Raw genomic sequence first — 13,254 nt, 5'->3', positions numbered from 1 at the left:
AAGAAAAAGAAAAGTTTTTTAGATTTTTTTTTTTAATGATTCATTTTCCTAAAAATGTTAATATCAAACTGTTTATGAAGAGTTTGAGTTGAGTTCAGGAAAAACTTGTTTATGCTCTTTTGTATAGCAAACAAAACAAATTCAAACCTAAATTTAAGCTCAACTATTAAACAAGTCGAACATAATAATGTCTATAGAAACAAGCTCGAAAACATGTTCTCTCCACACACACACAAAAAAAAAAAAAAAAAAAAAAAATTAGAAACTCAATCTTGTTTGACAATTTTTTTTTTTTTTTTTTTGTTTCTTGTTTGACAAAAAAAATTAACTAGGCTTAAAGGTGTAATCTTGTACGGTCGACAAAAGTAGTCTAAACTTCTAATCCATTCACTATTTTTTATCGACGGCTCACAACCTGCCGCCTTCTGGTACAAAAGTGTGTGTACCTAGTAGACTCTGGGTCCACCAAACTATACTCTCTGTTTGGCTTTAAATACACACACATAGAGGGAGGGAGAGAGAGGAGAGAGAGAATGAGGCCTCGGATCGTGCTATTTGGAGATTCGATAACAGAACAGTCGTTTAGACCAGGTGGATGGGGTGCTGCTCTTGCTGACACATACACTCGCAAAGTAGATCCTACATTGATTGTTCTGTTTTTTGTGGCAAAGATTGAGTTTTTAACTATAATCTTATTCTGGTTTGTTTGCAATGTGTTATAGGCTGATGTAGTAAATCGTGGTTATGGTGGATACAATACCAGATGGGCTTTGTTCTTGCTGCAGCATCTTTTCCCTCTAGTAAGCTTTTTCTTTTTGTTCCTCTCGCCTTTTGGGTTATTGTTGATTCTCTAGCTTCAGATTGTGATTTGTGCATTAAGGTTGTAATTACTGCATTGAAGCTTCAAATGGGTTTTTAGATACATTGGCATATGTTAATTTTTTTTTTCATTCATACTTCTTGATCTGGAGATGGGTTTTTGTTTATTTATATTCTGACGTTGATTATAGTACATAAAGATCAAAATTTTGTTAAGTTTAAGTAGCAATGGACCAATGGTGGTTATAGGCTTATAGCTATGAGAGAGAGAGAGAGAGAGATGTTGATTGTAGTACATGTAGATCAAATTGAGTGAGTTTAAGAATCAATGGTGGTTAATGGCTGAGAGAGAGAGAGAGAGAGGTTGGCTTAAAGGGTGCTTTGTGCATCTCCTCCTAAAGTGGCTCTTTGGCATGGACTTCCAACTTATTAGGAAATTCTTACCATTGATAACTTGTTTTAGAGAAAAGTCTTCCCAGTGAATTGGTGTATCATATGCAAATGATATGAAGAGAGAAGAAACTGAAGAATCCCTAGACCTAGATCATCTTTTTTTTTGGTGCATTGTTTTTCCTTCTCGAGTGGCTTAGATTTTTCTGCAAGCCACTTCTGAAGTGTGGGAGGTTCACTAATAACAATAGTCACTAATAACAATAGTCATTTGAATGGATGGAGTGATCTATTAGCAAGATTCTGACCACTTTTTTATGTTTTTCTATTTGTTTGGGTTATTGGTTCTTCTTAGTCTATCTTTTTCTGTTTGTTTTATTCAGAAGAGGTTCATTGTTGTAACCTTCTTGTATACTTGGGGGCACTTGGTGTCTTTTGTTGAATCTCTGCTTACTTTAATAAAAAATCATTTTGATGCTGTTCAGCTCAAGTAAGTTATTAATATCGATCCTCTGCAGGACTCTACAAAACCTTCTGCTGCTGCAACAGTTTTCTTTGGGGCTAATGATGCAGCTATTCTGGGGAGAACCAGTGAACGACAATATGTTCCTCTTGAAGAGTACAAAGAGAATCTCAGAAAAATTGTTTTTCATTTGAAGGTTCAATTGTTGTTCCTATAACACTTAAAACAACCTGTTTAGTATCTTGGTTTCCACTTTATAAACATTTTGGGTTCCTTTCCTACTTTCAGCTACTTCAAACCCACCAAGTTTCAATCTTTGCAAACATTAGTCCTAAACCCTAGATTCCCTTAGAACTTCAAAAGCCACAAGTTCTCCCCAAACTTTGCTTCAATATGCTGTCCTATGTCAGTTTGTTGTCTGAGCTCTTTGTGTGACTTTAGGAAGTAGGCCTTCTGCATCCACCTAATTTATTGTCTATTGCATAAGTCTCTGGATGCAATAAGTGGTGTTTATTAGACACCAAATCCTTTCAAAGATGTTAAATTTTAGGAACTTGCATTATCTTTTTTGGAGTAAAATTTTCTTGACTGTTCTGTCTCCGCTTAACATTGACCTTATCTTGAAGCATAGATTTGGCCTAAAATTATTGGCAAAATCAAAGCACTACATTGCATATAGTTCACTTTTATTTCACCTTGGTGTTCATTAGCGGATCTCATGCTCCATTCATTTCCTAGTAAGAGGCAACTACAGAATAAGTGGCTAATTATTAAATCTGGTTCTCATTTTGTTTTGGGATTTGTTTGCAGGAATGCTGCCCTACCATGCTAGTTGTGCTTATTACTCCACCACCAGTTGATGAGGCTGGCCGAAAAGAATATGCACAGTATGCTCCTTCTCATATCAAATTAAATAGACTTTTTTTCCCTGGTTTATTGGAATTGGTTCTATGGGCTACACAAGGGGAGACAGATTTGATCCCTGTGTAGGTGGGATTGATCTTAGGTCCCGGGTACAACTCTTCTAAGGGACTTTTCAGCTAATCTGGCTGGCATCTTCAACACATACTGGCACACATATTGTCAAGTTGTTGCTACCTTTCTACGTCTAGCAATGCCATTGTAATTTCTTGCTCTTCACATCTCTATCAGCTCTACTCACATGCAGTGCCACTAACTGCTGGTTTCAGAGCTGCCATTGCTGACTCCACCATCGGAATTGTCACAACCATCACAATCACAACCTCCATAATCATCACATCATCAGTTCAATGTTCTTTCTTTAGCCTATCTCCACCTACCCTTTCCTCCATCTGTAGTTCCACCCTTGCACTACCACTTTGAACACCCTAACAATTTTACTATGACAAAACCACCTGATGCCACAATTACTGCCTTCATTATTGCATTCCCCTGCACAAACATGACGTGGCCACCACCATTGACATCAATATTAACAATTTAACCTTCATCACCACTGCCCTCATCATCTCCAAATTCCAATGTCAACACCTCCATCGATGTAAACACAACACACCCCACACACCCCACCCCCCCCAACACACACACACACACACAAAAAACCAAAACCTCTCTTTTCTTCCTTCTTACTGTGGTAGTAGTAGTACTCAATATTGGTTGGCATCTTCACCTCTTCTAAATTAATGCTATTCAAAATCCTAGAAGAAAAAGAATCTCCTGAGTAAATCAAAATGCCTGGAGGTAGTCTGGTCTTAACACATGGAAATGCTTGAAACTTGAATACACTAGCTGCCTCAGAGAATGTTTGAATGCATAATATAATTTTATTTTTGAAATTATTGTCTGTTTATCACTTCACTGTGTTGGAGGTAAGCTTGTAAATGGATTATGCAGATCTGTATATGGAGAGAAAGCAGTGGAACTACCAGAAAGGACAAATGAAGTGACAAGACTTTATGCAGAGCAGTGCGTTGAACTGGCTAAGGAAATGGGTCTTCGCTCTGTTGATCTTTGGTCAAAAATGCAGGAAACAGAGGGGTGGCAGAGGAAATTCCTAAGGTTTGTTATGATTGAATCCTTCAACAAGTTCCTGATCTGTTTGGCAGAAATCATATTCATTTGACTTTCTACTTCTAGAATTTCACCTCCAATGGAAAAAATGGGTCCTACCACATTTTCCTTGGGAAGAAGTATTCCTATTGATTTATGACTATTTTAGAGACGGGGACAATAATCTGATTGGGTTCATAAGAAGAAAGAAAAATAAAAAAGGGGGTGGGGTTTTGGTAAACCTCTGATTCATGTACCTTTTGTGTGGATGTGTTATATTTAGGGACATCCAAATTAGACAGGGATGATGTACTATAATTTAAAAATAGAAACCCTTTTGAGAAAACTGTTGAAGAGTTTGTAACAATGGAGAATTTGTTCTAATTCTTTTCCCCCCTTTACAGTGATGGGTTGCATCTGACATCAGAGGGCAATGCAGTGGTACACCAAGAAGTTGTAAGAGTGTTTAACGAAGCATGGCTTTCGGCAGCAGAAATGCCATATGATTTCCCTCACCACTCAGAAATTGATGGGAAGAACCCCGAGAAAGCTTTCCAGCATCAATGCTTATGATTGAATAATTTATGACAACTTTATGTGTATAATTTCGTTTTAATCTTCGGTCATAATATTGGTTTTTTTGCTTTATTGAAAAAGAAAAGAAAGAGAGGGGGGGGGGGGGGGGGGGGGGTTGTCCCCAGAAAACAAATACTAGTAAATAAGAAATTCCATAACCTTCTGCTAAATAGCCATCATGTATGAATGGCTGACTCTGTATTTGACCTTGTTCATTTGGCTCAGTGACCAAGTTTCTTTGGAAATTGAAACTTATGGCTCTCTTATGTAAATTTGGCTGAACATTTCTTTTTGGATTGAAGCTTTTGTTCGTGAAGTGAATTTAGCTTGCTAGGAAATCTTTACTTTAATGCTCCTTGTGCTCTTTTGAAACACTTGGTACCTTTTGGTATATATATTATAATTACAACTTATCTTATATATACTTATATATACAACAAAAATTAAACTAGAGATGCAATATTCTATCTCTTATTTATTCCCACAAAAAATAATAAATAAAACAACATTCTTTTCTTTTGTCTAACTAATTACATTTTGTGCTATTTCTTTTAATATTATTATTATTATTTTTTATAAATTTCATGCATTTTTGCTTACTACACCAACTCAAAAATGATGTTTTTTTTTCTCCTTAAACTTATTCAATAGCGATACACGAGTTAGCGATTAGTAATAACTAATAGTCGAAACGTTTGACTTTTTGTTGATCACATCTCATTGCGCCATGTGACTACACAAATTAATGCTACATTTACATTTTAAAACACCAAAATATTGTGCCTTTTCCGTTTAGTGGTTTATGTGAAAAGTTTTACTCTTAAATAGTGGTTATAGAAACCAAAAAAAGCAAAACACTTCTTTAAAATCGTAACAAATCAACTAATAAGCCTTTTTTTTATTTTTTGAAAAACAACCCACAATAACCCAAATCAAATATTTTATATTTTTAGCCTCACCCTCTCACACATTCACCAAAATTTTACTCCCTATATAAAAAAAAAACACACCGTTTCAGCGGGTAAGTTCTCTTTAACTGTCTCTCTATATATATTCTGAACTGAACTTCAATTTTGCCTCAGCCCATTTTTCCTCTGCGGGAAGAAACTCTGTGAAGTGAGATAGGACAAAGGGTTGTCTCCACTGGCCTGCCGCCGTCACACAGCGGAACCGCTGCCGGTGAAATTGTCTTCATTTGTTTTTCTCTTTCAATCCACCGTCAAGCATAGAACCTCTACCCTCTACCTCTCTCTCAAATGCAGACCCAAGTTATTTCGCAGAAAGCTTGCAAGGGCATGACCATGGATACCAACGTTTTCAATCTCCGACCCGGCCTTCATATCAGACCATTCTCTCTCGGTTTTTCGCAGGTTTTCCTTTATTGGTGTTTTTTATTGGCTTTACCTTTGTATGCAATTTTGTTAATCAAATGGCTTGATAAAATCGTATGTCTTCATACTGGGTTTGTGTAATTGTGTTTGAAATTGTAATATTAAGATGGATTTGCTTGATTTTGATTGCTTGAATTGATTTGTTAAAAAGAATTTTCCACAATGATACTCTTTGGGGTTAGTTTTATTTAAACTAAGTGATATTTGAATTCTGGTAGAATTTCATAGTAAAGGTATTTTCTTATAAACAAATATTTTGGCATTAAATATGATTTAGGTTTGGTTGTTATGGACTACTTAGTTTTGATTTAGGTATCTAGCCTAGATTTCGTTTTGATAAAGGTTTATGTGTTGTGGCCTATTAGAGAAGAACCAGTTATGAGGAGACGTAAGGAATATAGAGATTGTGGCTCATGTTGATCCTAGAAAGACATCTTTGGTTGATTCTATTTTAAACAAGCAAAGGTAATAATTCCTTAATGATTTTCCTCTGCATAATTTGCCACATTGATTGGTTATACTGAAATTTTTCTAAGAAAATTGATTTCCATCTAGACTAGAGGGTGGCAATCAATCATAGGGTTTCAAAGTATAACACAAGTGTCCAACTACAAGTTGTCTCTGTTACTCTTTGTTCACTATTGTGAACCCTGTGTATTTTTCCTGCTATTCCTTTTTTAATAATATTTTCTTTCTCACCTATCAAAAAAAAAAGGTCTCTGTTACCCCCAAACTGAAAACCTAATAGAGACCTACGATACACAGGAAAATCTTATAATTCAATTGCTTCCTTCTCTACCAGATTGCTTGCTATTAGGTACGTTTCTTCTCCTCCTCCTCTTTTCTCTGAATTTATTTATTTATTTAGTTTTGTTTTACCACTGATTTCGAGATCAGGTATTAAGTTTAAGGATCTCTTGCTTCTATTTTTTTCCTTTTTGATTGATTTCACAGTCCCAAAAAACTTCCCACAAAATCCCCTAAGCGAAAGCCAAGGGCTGTCTTTTTCAAGTGGGTATGTATTTCTTATTCAAATATCAATTGTGGGAATTATTGTTGGTTGAAGATTGGTAATAAGCATTGGTTTCTAGGATCATTTATGAGAAACCCAAATAGACTTTTTTTTTGTGTTTTGTTTGATTCTTTGTTTTGTTTGATTTGTGCTGAGTTAAGGAATTGTTTTAGTTTCTCTATTAATCCTTTGGGATGTCATATAAACTTCAATTTATTATTATTATTTTTTTGGCTTATGAATATTGATACAGGAAAAAAATGCCAAATGAGGAAAAACAAGGCAAAGGTGATGTAGTAAGAAAATGTTTGCTCTAATCTCTGCCCTCTTCTACTACACTCCAATATCTAACCCTAGTATAGGTTTTTTGTTATCTTTTTTACTACCTGATTTGTTTTTAAAAAAATTTCCAGTAGCAGTTTAGGTGGTTTGATGTTGGTTCCTTAAATATTTACTTTATGTATCAATATGTTTTTGATTTGTGAATTCCATTATTCTAAATATGTCTTAGATACTGGAAATTATGGTTCCCTTTATTTTCAACACCGGTAGATTAACCAAGTTCTATTTCTTGGTTATATCTGCTAGGTGTTCGACAAAATGCCTCTAAGAGCAGCTGGTATTACTTGGCATTTTTGCATCTACATAACTTTAAAGCTGTACATGTGTTGGGATAATGGTATAGATGAACTGTCATAAACTATCTGATGATTTCCCTCTAAGTTTTGTATTTATAGTTAATATCTTAGACACGTTGTTACATTCTGCTTTATGCAGATTGGGGGGAATGTGCTGACTCGGGTTTGAATACTGGAAAGTTAATTGTTTGGACTATTTGATGTGCTTATTCCCACTCCTTTTAATTTATGTTAGGATTGTTCATTTTTGGTTTTATGCTAAATTCTAATGCTGAAATTTTCTTTATAAATCGGTATAAATCATGTCAGATGTCAAAACTCATGTATAAATTAGTCCTCAAACCTCAGTTGGTTGCAGCTTAACTGTAATGAGGAGGTGGCAAGTTAGTTGGTTTACATGGTTTTTCTGCAATTGATAGATCATGACCCAATTTGCATATAAGCATGTTACAATGGAGTTAGGATTTCACCTGAGGCAGTTCAGTTTTATTAATATAGCACTTCATTGCAACATATTTGGATCTAGAAAAATGCAAGGGTGTTTAGTGGCAAAGTATTATAAGAGGAGGTTATGTTGTATTTGTTCAATTGTAACGTGTTTAGTTTGTCATGGGCGTAATTTTTGGGTGGATTCATGTTATAGTCATTTTAATACTATTTTATCAAAAAGTTGTTCTCTTTCCAAGTTTTTATTTTCTTTTCATGTTAAGTCACGTTTTCTCTTTATAATGTTAGGTATAAAAAAAAAGGCAAGTTAAATTCTACTACAAGTCTCTAATATGCAAATAGACCTTCGCATTGCTATGCTTTTTGTTGTTGCTCTTTGGAATCATCATTTAACTTTGCCTTGATGTAAAAATTACATTACATCATACAAAAATACAATTCATCTGTAAATTAGTTTTTGTAATATAAATTTTAGGTTATTTATGATGGATAAGATTTAAAACTGTAGCGATCATTGATCTGGGCATAGAATAGAGCCTTGAAGTTGAGTTTTAATTATATGTCTTCAATTAGGTTTTCTATCAATTTATGGATTTCAATTCTTAACCCTTTTTCTTCTCTTTTTTTTTTTTTGGGTTGAAGTCAAGGAAACACTTATAGAAAATTCAATTCTATAGGTTTTGTAAGAAAATATTGTGGATATGGAAGGGTTTCGTAGTGGAGATAGTATCGATTCAATGGTTTATTTTTGTTTGTGTGTTTTTGAAGGCTGAAGAGTCGGCCTGGTGATTAATTTATTTGGCTGAAAAATTAATTTGTATTGATGTAGATTGTGGTTTCAGAATTTTTAGTGATATATATGGGCTGTTTGTTGCAGATAGTTTTGTTTATGGGGTTCAATAAAAATTTTAGCCACAGTTGATTTGATGCTAAATAGTTATTGGGTTTTGTTTTAGAAAATCTTTAGATTTTTGTTGTTGTTGTGATTGACTTTTTTTTTTTTTTTTTGGTTGATGTTGATTACTATCTTGATTTAATTGATGAAGTCTTGAAACACACATATTTTACTCAGTAAGGTGTTATATTGATAGCATATATTATTGATAAAGCATTGTAGCTAGCGGCACGATCTAGAGATAGTAATGGTCAATGGGTTAACGTTGTGGGGTAACTGCCAATACTCCCACTTGGACCTTTAAGGGAGCCTTTGAGTTGACTGCACTGAAACAGGCAGATGTTGCTGTCAGCGATAATGCAGATCTGGTATGCAACATGACTGACCTTTTTCAGTTTCCCTTTTTAAGTAATTTTGCTTCAATGGAAATTGCTCATTTTGATCAGCATGTATTTAGCTACTTGAATTCTGTCTGATGCAAACTTACATTTAAACATAATTGGTATGTTGTTGAAATAATTAAGGTTAAAGTTTAATCTTGGGTTTGAGTCAGTGTCATATCTATGCGGATAATCTTTTACTCTAATTTTTTCCCCCTAATAATAAAGCAGCATTTTTGCAGTTTTGCATGTGAAAATTTTAGGTTATTTATGATGGATAAGATTTAAAATTGTAGTGGTCATTGATCTGAGCATTTGTTTGATATGAGGAGGAGGTTTAAAGTTTTAGAACTTTTACCCTGGTCTTTTCATAATTTTGCTTGGAGTCAAAGTGGTATGCGGTTACTTTTGAGAATATTATTTCCTTAGGAATTTCTAGATATTGATGTGAAAGCAATTTTAGTAGTTGTGTCTCTATTTAATGCTGCTTTTATTTGCTTTTATCCCACTTTGAACACCATTTTTTTAAAAAAATTATTAGTTTATTGCATACTTTTTGTTGGTTTTAAAACTAACGCTAGACAGTTAGTTTTATGTCATTAGTGTCTTGCCTAAGCTTTTGATGATAGATGTGTCCATTTCTACTAACAATTTCTAATGAATAGAAAAGTATACTTGGATTAGCAACCTATATACTTCTCTTTATATTGTTGTGATTGGTGACATTAAGTAACAACCGTATCTTAACATCAATTATATACTATTTTGTTCTACCAAATAAAATTACTAATTTGAGTTGTCTTTCTTTGTCATAGGGTTTAGTTAATCTATTGATTGGCTTTCATTATGTCACTATTGAAACCAAACTAAAGGTCATATATTTTTTCTGGTATTTTTTTTTTTAAATTTAAAATTTTGTGCATCAAATATTGTTAAAATAGTATAAATTTTCTTTAACAAATATGATCTAGGTTTGGGTATTTTCTTGGGATAAGTTATGATTTGGGCATTTGGATTAGATAAAGGTATAAAGGTTAGATTTGGTTATGTTTTAGATATTTATTTGTGTTAGATTTTGTTTGGTTCACTAAACCATGTGACTAGCTTCAAAATTGTACATACCGTGTGTAATGCAACTGGGAAGGATACATATTAAGTCAACTTTACATACATACTAAACAAATAGTAGGTATGGAAATAAACATTACCTTTATGAACTGTAAGTGCAATAGAGATATTTACCATTGCAATAAACATTACCATTATTTGTGTTGCCTTTGATTCCATCTGGAATTCACTGATTTTTGTTAGATAAGCTTTGGCTTTGCTGTAAATTTTTTCATCTAATAAAATGGTCCAACCTGATATGATCTTTTGCACTAATTTCTTAAATAAGTGATTGTGTCTAATGTTTAACCAAATTATTTGACCCATGGAAGATTGGGGCTATATCTAATCTCTATGTTGGTGTTTTAGCTCTACACGGAGCTGCAAGCAAGTTCATTTTATAGATATCATATCATATGCCAAGACTTTGCATCTTCAAGGGGTTGTTTTTTCCTGTTGGATCTAAATGGAAAAAATGTATTATTGCATAGTTATATTTCTTTTCCACTTGCTGTAGTGTGCATATATTGCACATTTTTATTTGAAATTGTTGCCGCTTTCTATGCAAAATTTTTTGTATTGTTTTGATTCAAGAAGTGGTACAAATTCAAAATATTGTTATCTTCCTTCAGCAGTTTGCATTCAGTTATATTTTTACTTCATTTTATTCATTTTCAAATAAATGTACTTTCAAATAAAATAATTATATTTAAATTTTATTTACTAATCTCGTGCATAGCAAATAAAATTATTTTTGTTTAATCTAAAACTTTTGAAACTCTCATAATTTTTCATGTCAACACAATATTTAAATAAAATTATTATTTTATTTAAATAAAATTATTTTTATTTAGTCCAAACTTAACAAAAAATGAAACTCTATTTTTCTAATAAGTCCAACTTAAATTTAAACTCATCATTATTATTTTTTTAAACAAAATTATTTTTATTTAATCCGAACTTAACAAGGAGTGGAACTCTATTTCTCTAACAAGTCTAACTTATATTCAAATTCAAACATTGATAATTTATTTTCAAATTTGCGAGGTTAATCATAAACATTATAAATGCAATGCAAACTTCAATATTTTTTTTTTTAAAACCAAGTAGAGGTATGAGGTCTCCTTATGTTATTTTCTTCTTCTCTACTTTGTTGTTGTTTTTTTTTTTTTTTTAATTTTTTTTATGGTTTTTTATGTATTTCTTAAAATGTAATTTTCGTACATGAATTACCAAACTTTCTTTAGCCTTTTTTTACAAGATAAAAAAGCTTCCAATAATTGAAATTATTCTTTTGAATGTAACTCATCTTTCTCTTATATTTCTTTATAGTGTAGTCATATATATTTTGTTTTATTTCAGTAATTTTAAAGCAGTGAATTATCTGATTCTTTAATATTTTTTTGGTATTTCAGAAGTTTTAATATTTGAATTTTCGAGTTATTTTTTTGCAGTATCTGAAATTATCTGACAAATTTTTTGTAAGTTATTGCACGTTTAAGTAATGACTTTTTCATCAAATTGTAATACAAATTGAAGTCATACAAGAGCAAATCATGTAATAAAGTAGTTTCTTAATCAATTTAAGATTTTATAAAATTATTTTAGTCTACCTCACAAATAAGGAGGTTCATGTGCATAGCACGGGTAGCGATTAGTGTATATATATATATATATATAACCGAAGCCTCTGACTTTTTGCTAAGCTTCACAATTTTCTATATCAGCATTATTTTTTTTTTAAAACACAAAAATTCTCTTTATTCGTCTCCACTAAGAGAGAAAAGCTCCTTAAATTTTTATTTTTATTTTTTTTATTTTTTTTTTCACTCAAACTTTGTGTAGATTGAAGATGGTCCCAAGTTCTTAAATTTCACTCAAACTTTGTTTAGCCATACAATAAAATTGCTGTTTTAAGTTTTAACTTCTTAAAAAAAAGGTTTTTATGCCTATATCCAAATCAAAGTCTTGCCGAAATTTCCTTCTTTTTAAACTACTCTTTGATATGTGCAAATACAAGAATAAATAGTGTAATGGAGTAGTTTTTAATCAATTTAAGATTTTATAAAATTATTTTAGTTTACCTCACAAATAGGGAGGCTCCCGTGCATAGCATGGGTAGCGACTAGTCTATATATATATATATATATATAACCGAAGCCTCCAACATTTTTACTAAGCTTCACAATTTTCTACGTCAGCATTATTTAAAAAAAAAAAAAAAAATTCTCTCTGTTCGTCTCCACTAAGAGAGAAAAACTCTTAATTTTTTTTTTTTTCTTAATAATTTTATAATTTTAAGTGATTTACTGTATGCGATGCTCACAATTGACACTAATCGACTTATTATTTATTTTTTTGTCTCTATTACTTGTACTCTACCACTTTAATAATTATAAAAATTAATTTTTAACTATTCATAGAGTTGATAAAGAATGAATAAACTCGATACAAATCATTAAAAACCAATTAATTTAATTATTATCACTCTAGTAACATTGAATAGTTACAAAAAAAAACAACCCAATTTTACAAATGAATGGTTTACGCGTAACAATCTATCTTTCACAATCAGACGTGTCAACAAATTGTAAAAGTACAAAATTTTAAGTGTGAAAATGGTCGTGTGTTTAAATATTTTATGCCACACATAACTTTACGGTGCTTACTCATAATGGCACACAGGTCAACAAATAGTGAAATTAAGCGTAAAAAATGGTGAAACAACCTAGTTTTACAACCTAATGGTTTACACATTAGAATCTATTTTTCACAATCAGACGAGTCAACAAATTGTAAGAGTACAAAATTTTGAGTGTGAAAATGGTCATCTGGGTGTGAAAATGGTCGTGTGTTTAAATATTTTATGCCACACATCACTTTATGATGCTTACTCATAATAGCACGGGTCAACAGATAGTGAAATTGAGCGTGAAAAATGGTGAAACAACCCAATTTTACAATCTAATGGTTTACCCATTACAATTTATCTTTCACAATCACACGAGTCAAAAAATTGTAAAAGTACAAAATTTTGAGCGTGAAAATGGTCGTGTTTTTAAATGTTTTATGCCACGTCACTTTGTGATGCTCACTCATAATGAC

The 13,254-nt window shown here is 32.2% G+C and overlaps 1 protein-coding gene and 1 long non-coding RNA gene across 5 annotated transcripts; both read left to right on the top strand.

The window, feature by feature from the left end:
- The first annotated feature begins 419 nt into the window (after positions 1–419).
- LOC111987098 (GDSL esterase/lipase At5g62930) lies at positions 420–4,629 on the top strand. Its single transcript, XM_024018804.2, has 6 exons — positions 420–632; positions 723–800; positions 1,728–1,868; positions 2,483–2,559; positions 3,548–3,712; positions 4,108–4,629. The coding sequence occupies exons 1-6, from the start codon at positions 534–536 to the stop codon at positions 4,274–4,276; spliced, it is 729 nt and encodes a 242-aa protein (XP_023874572.1). The 5' UTR covers positions 420–533; the 3' UTR covers positions 4,277–4,629.
- A 697-nt stretch (positions 4,630–5,326) lies between these two features.
- LOC136067545 (uncharacterized) lies at positions 5,327–10,790 on the top strand. 4 transcript variants are annotated; one of them, XR_010629006.1, is made up of 4 exons: positions 5,327–5,649; positions 6,036–6,135; positions 6,386–6,487; positions 6,936–10,790. It is a non-coding gene; the product is annotated as an uncharacterized LOC136067545 (long non-coding RNA). The 4 variants fall into 4 exon arrangements; XR_010629005.1 differs by having other exon boundaries at positions 6,625–10,790; XR_010629004.1 differs by having other exon boundaries at positions 6,436–10,790.
- The last annotated feature ends 2,464 nt before the right edge of the window (positions 10,791–13,254 follow it).

This window comes from Quercus suber, unplaced genomic scaffold, assembly GCF_002906115.3.
Source record: "Quercus suber isolate HL8 unplaced genomic scaffold, Cork oak 2.0 scaffold_77, whole genome shotgun sequence".
Lineage (NCBI taxonomy): Eukaryota > Viridiplantae > Streptophyta > Magnoliopsida > Fagales > Fagaceae > Quercus > Quercus suber.
This window is presented reverse-complemented; position numbering and strand designations above follow the sequence as displayed.

Coding starts and splice junctions, on each gene's coding strand:
- LOC111987098 (XM_024018804.2), top strand. CDS start 534: ATGAGGCCTCGGATCGTGCTATTTGGAGATTCGATAACAGAACAGTCG. Junction 1,869..2,482: donor AAATTGTTTTTCATTTGAAG/GTTCAATTGTTG, acceptor ATTTGTTTGCAG/GAATGCTGCCCTACCATGCT. Junction 3,713..4,107: donor TGGCAGAGGAAATTCCTAAG/GTTTGTTATGAT, acceptor CCCCCTTTACAG/TGATGGGTTGCATCTGACAT.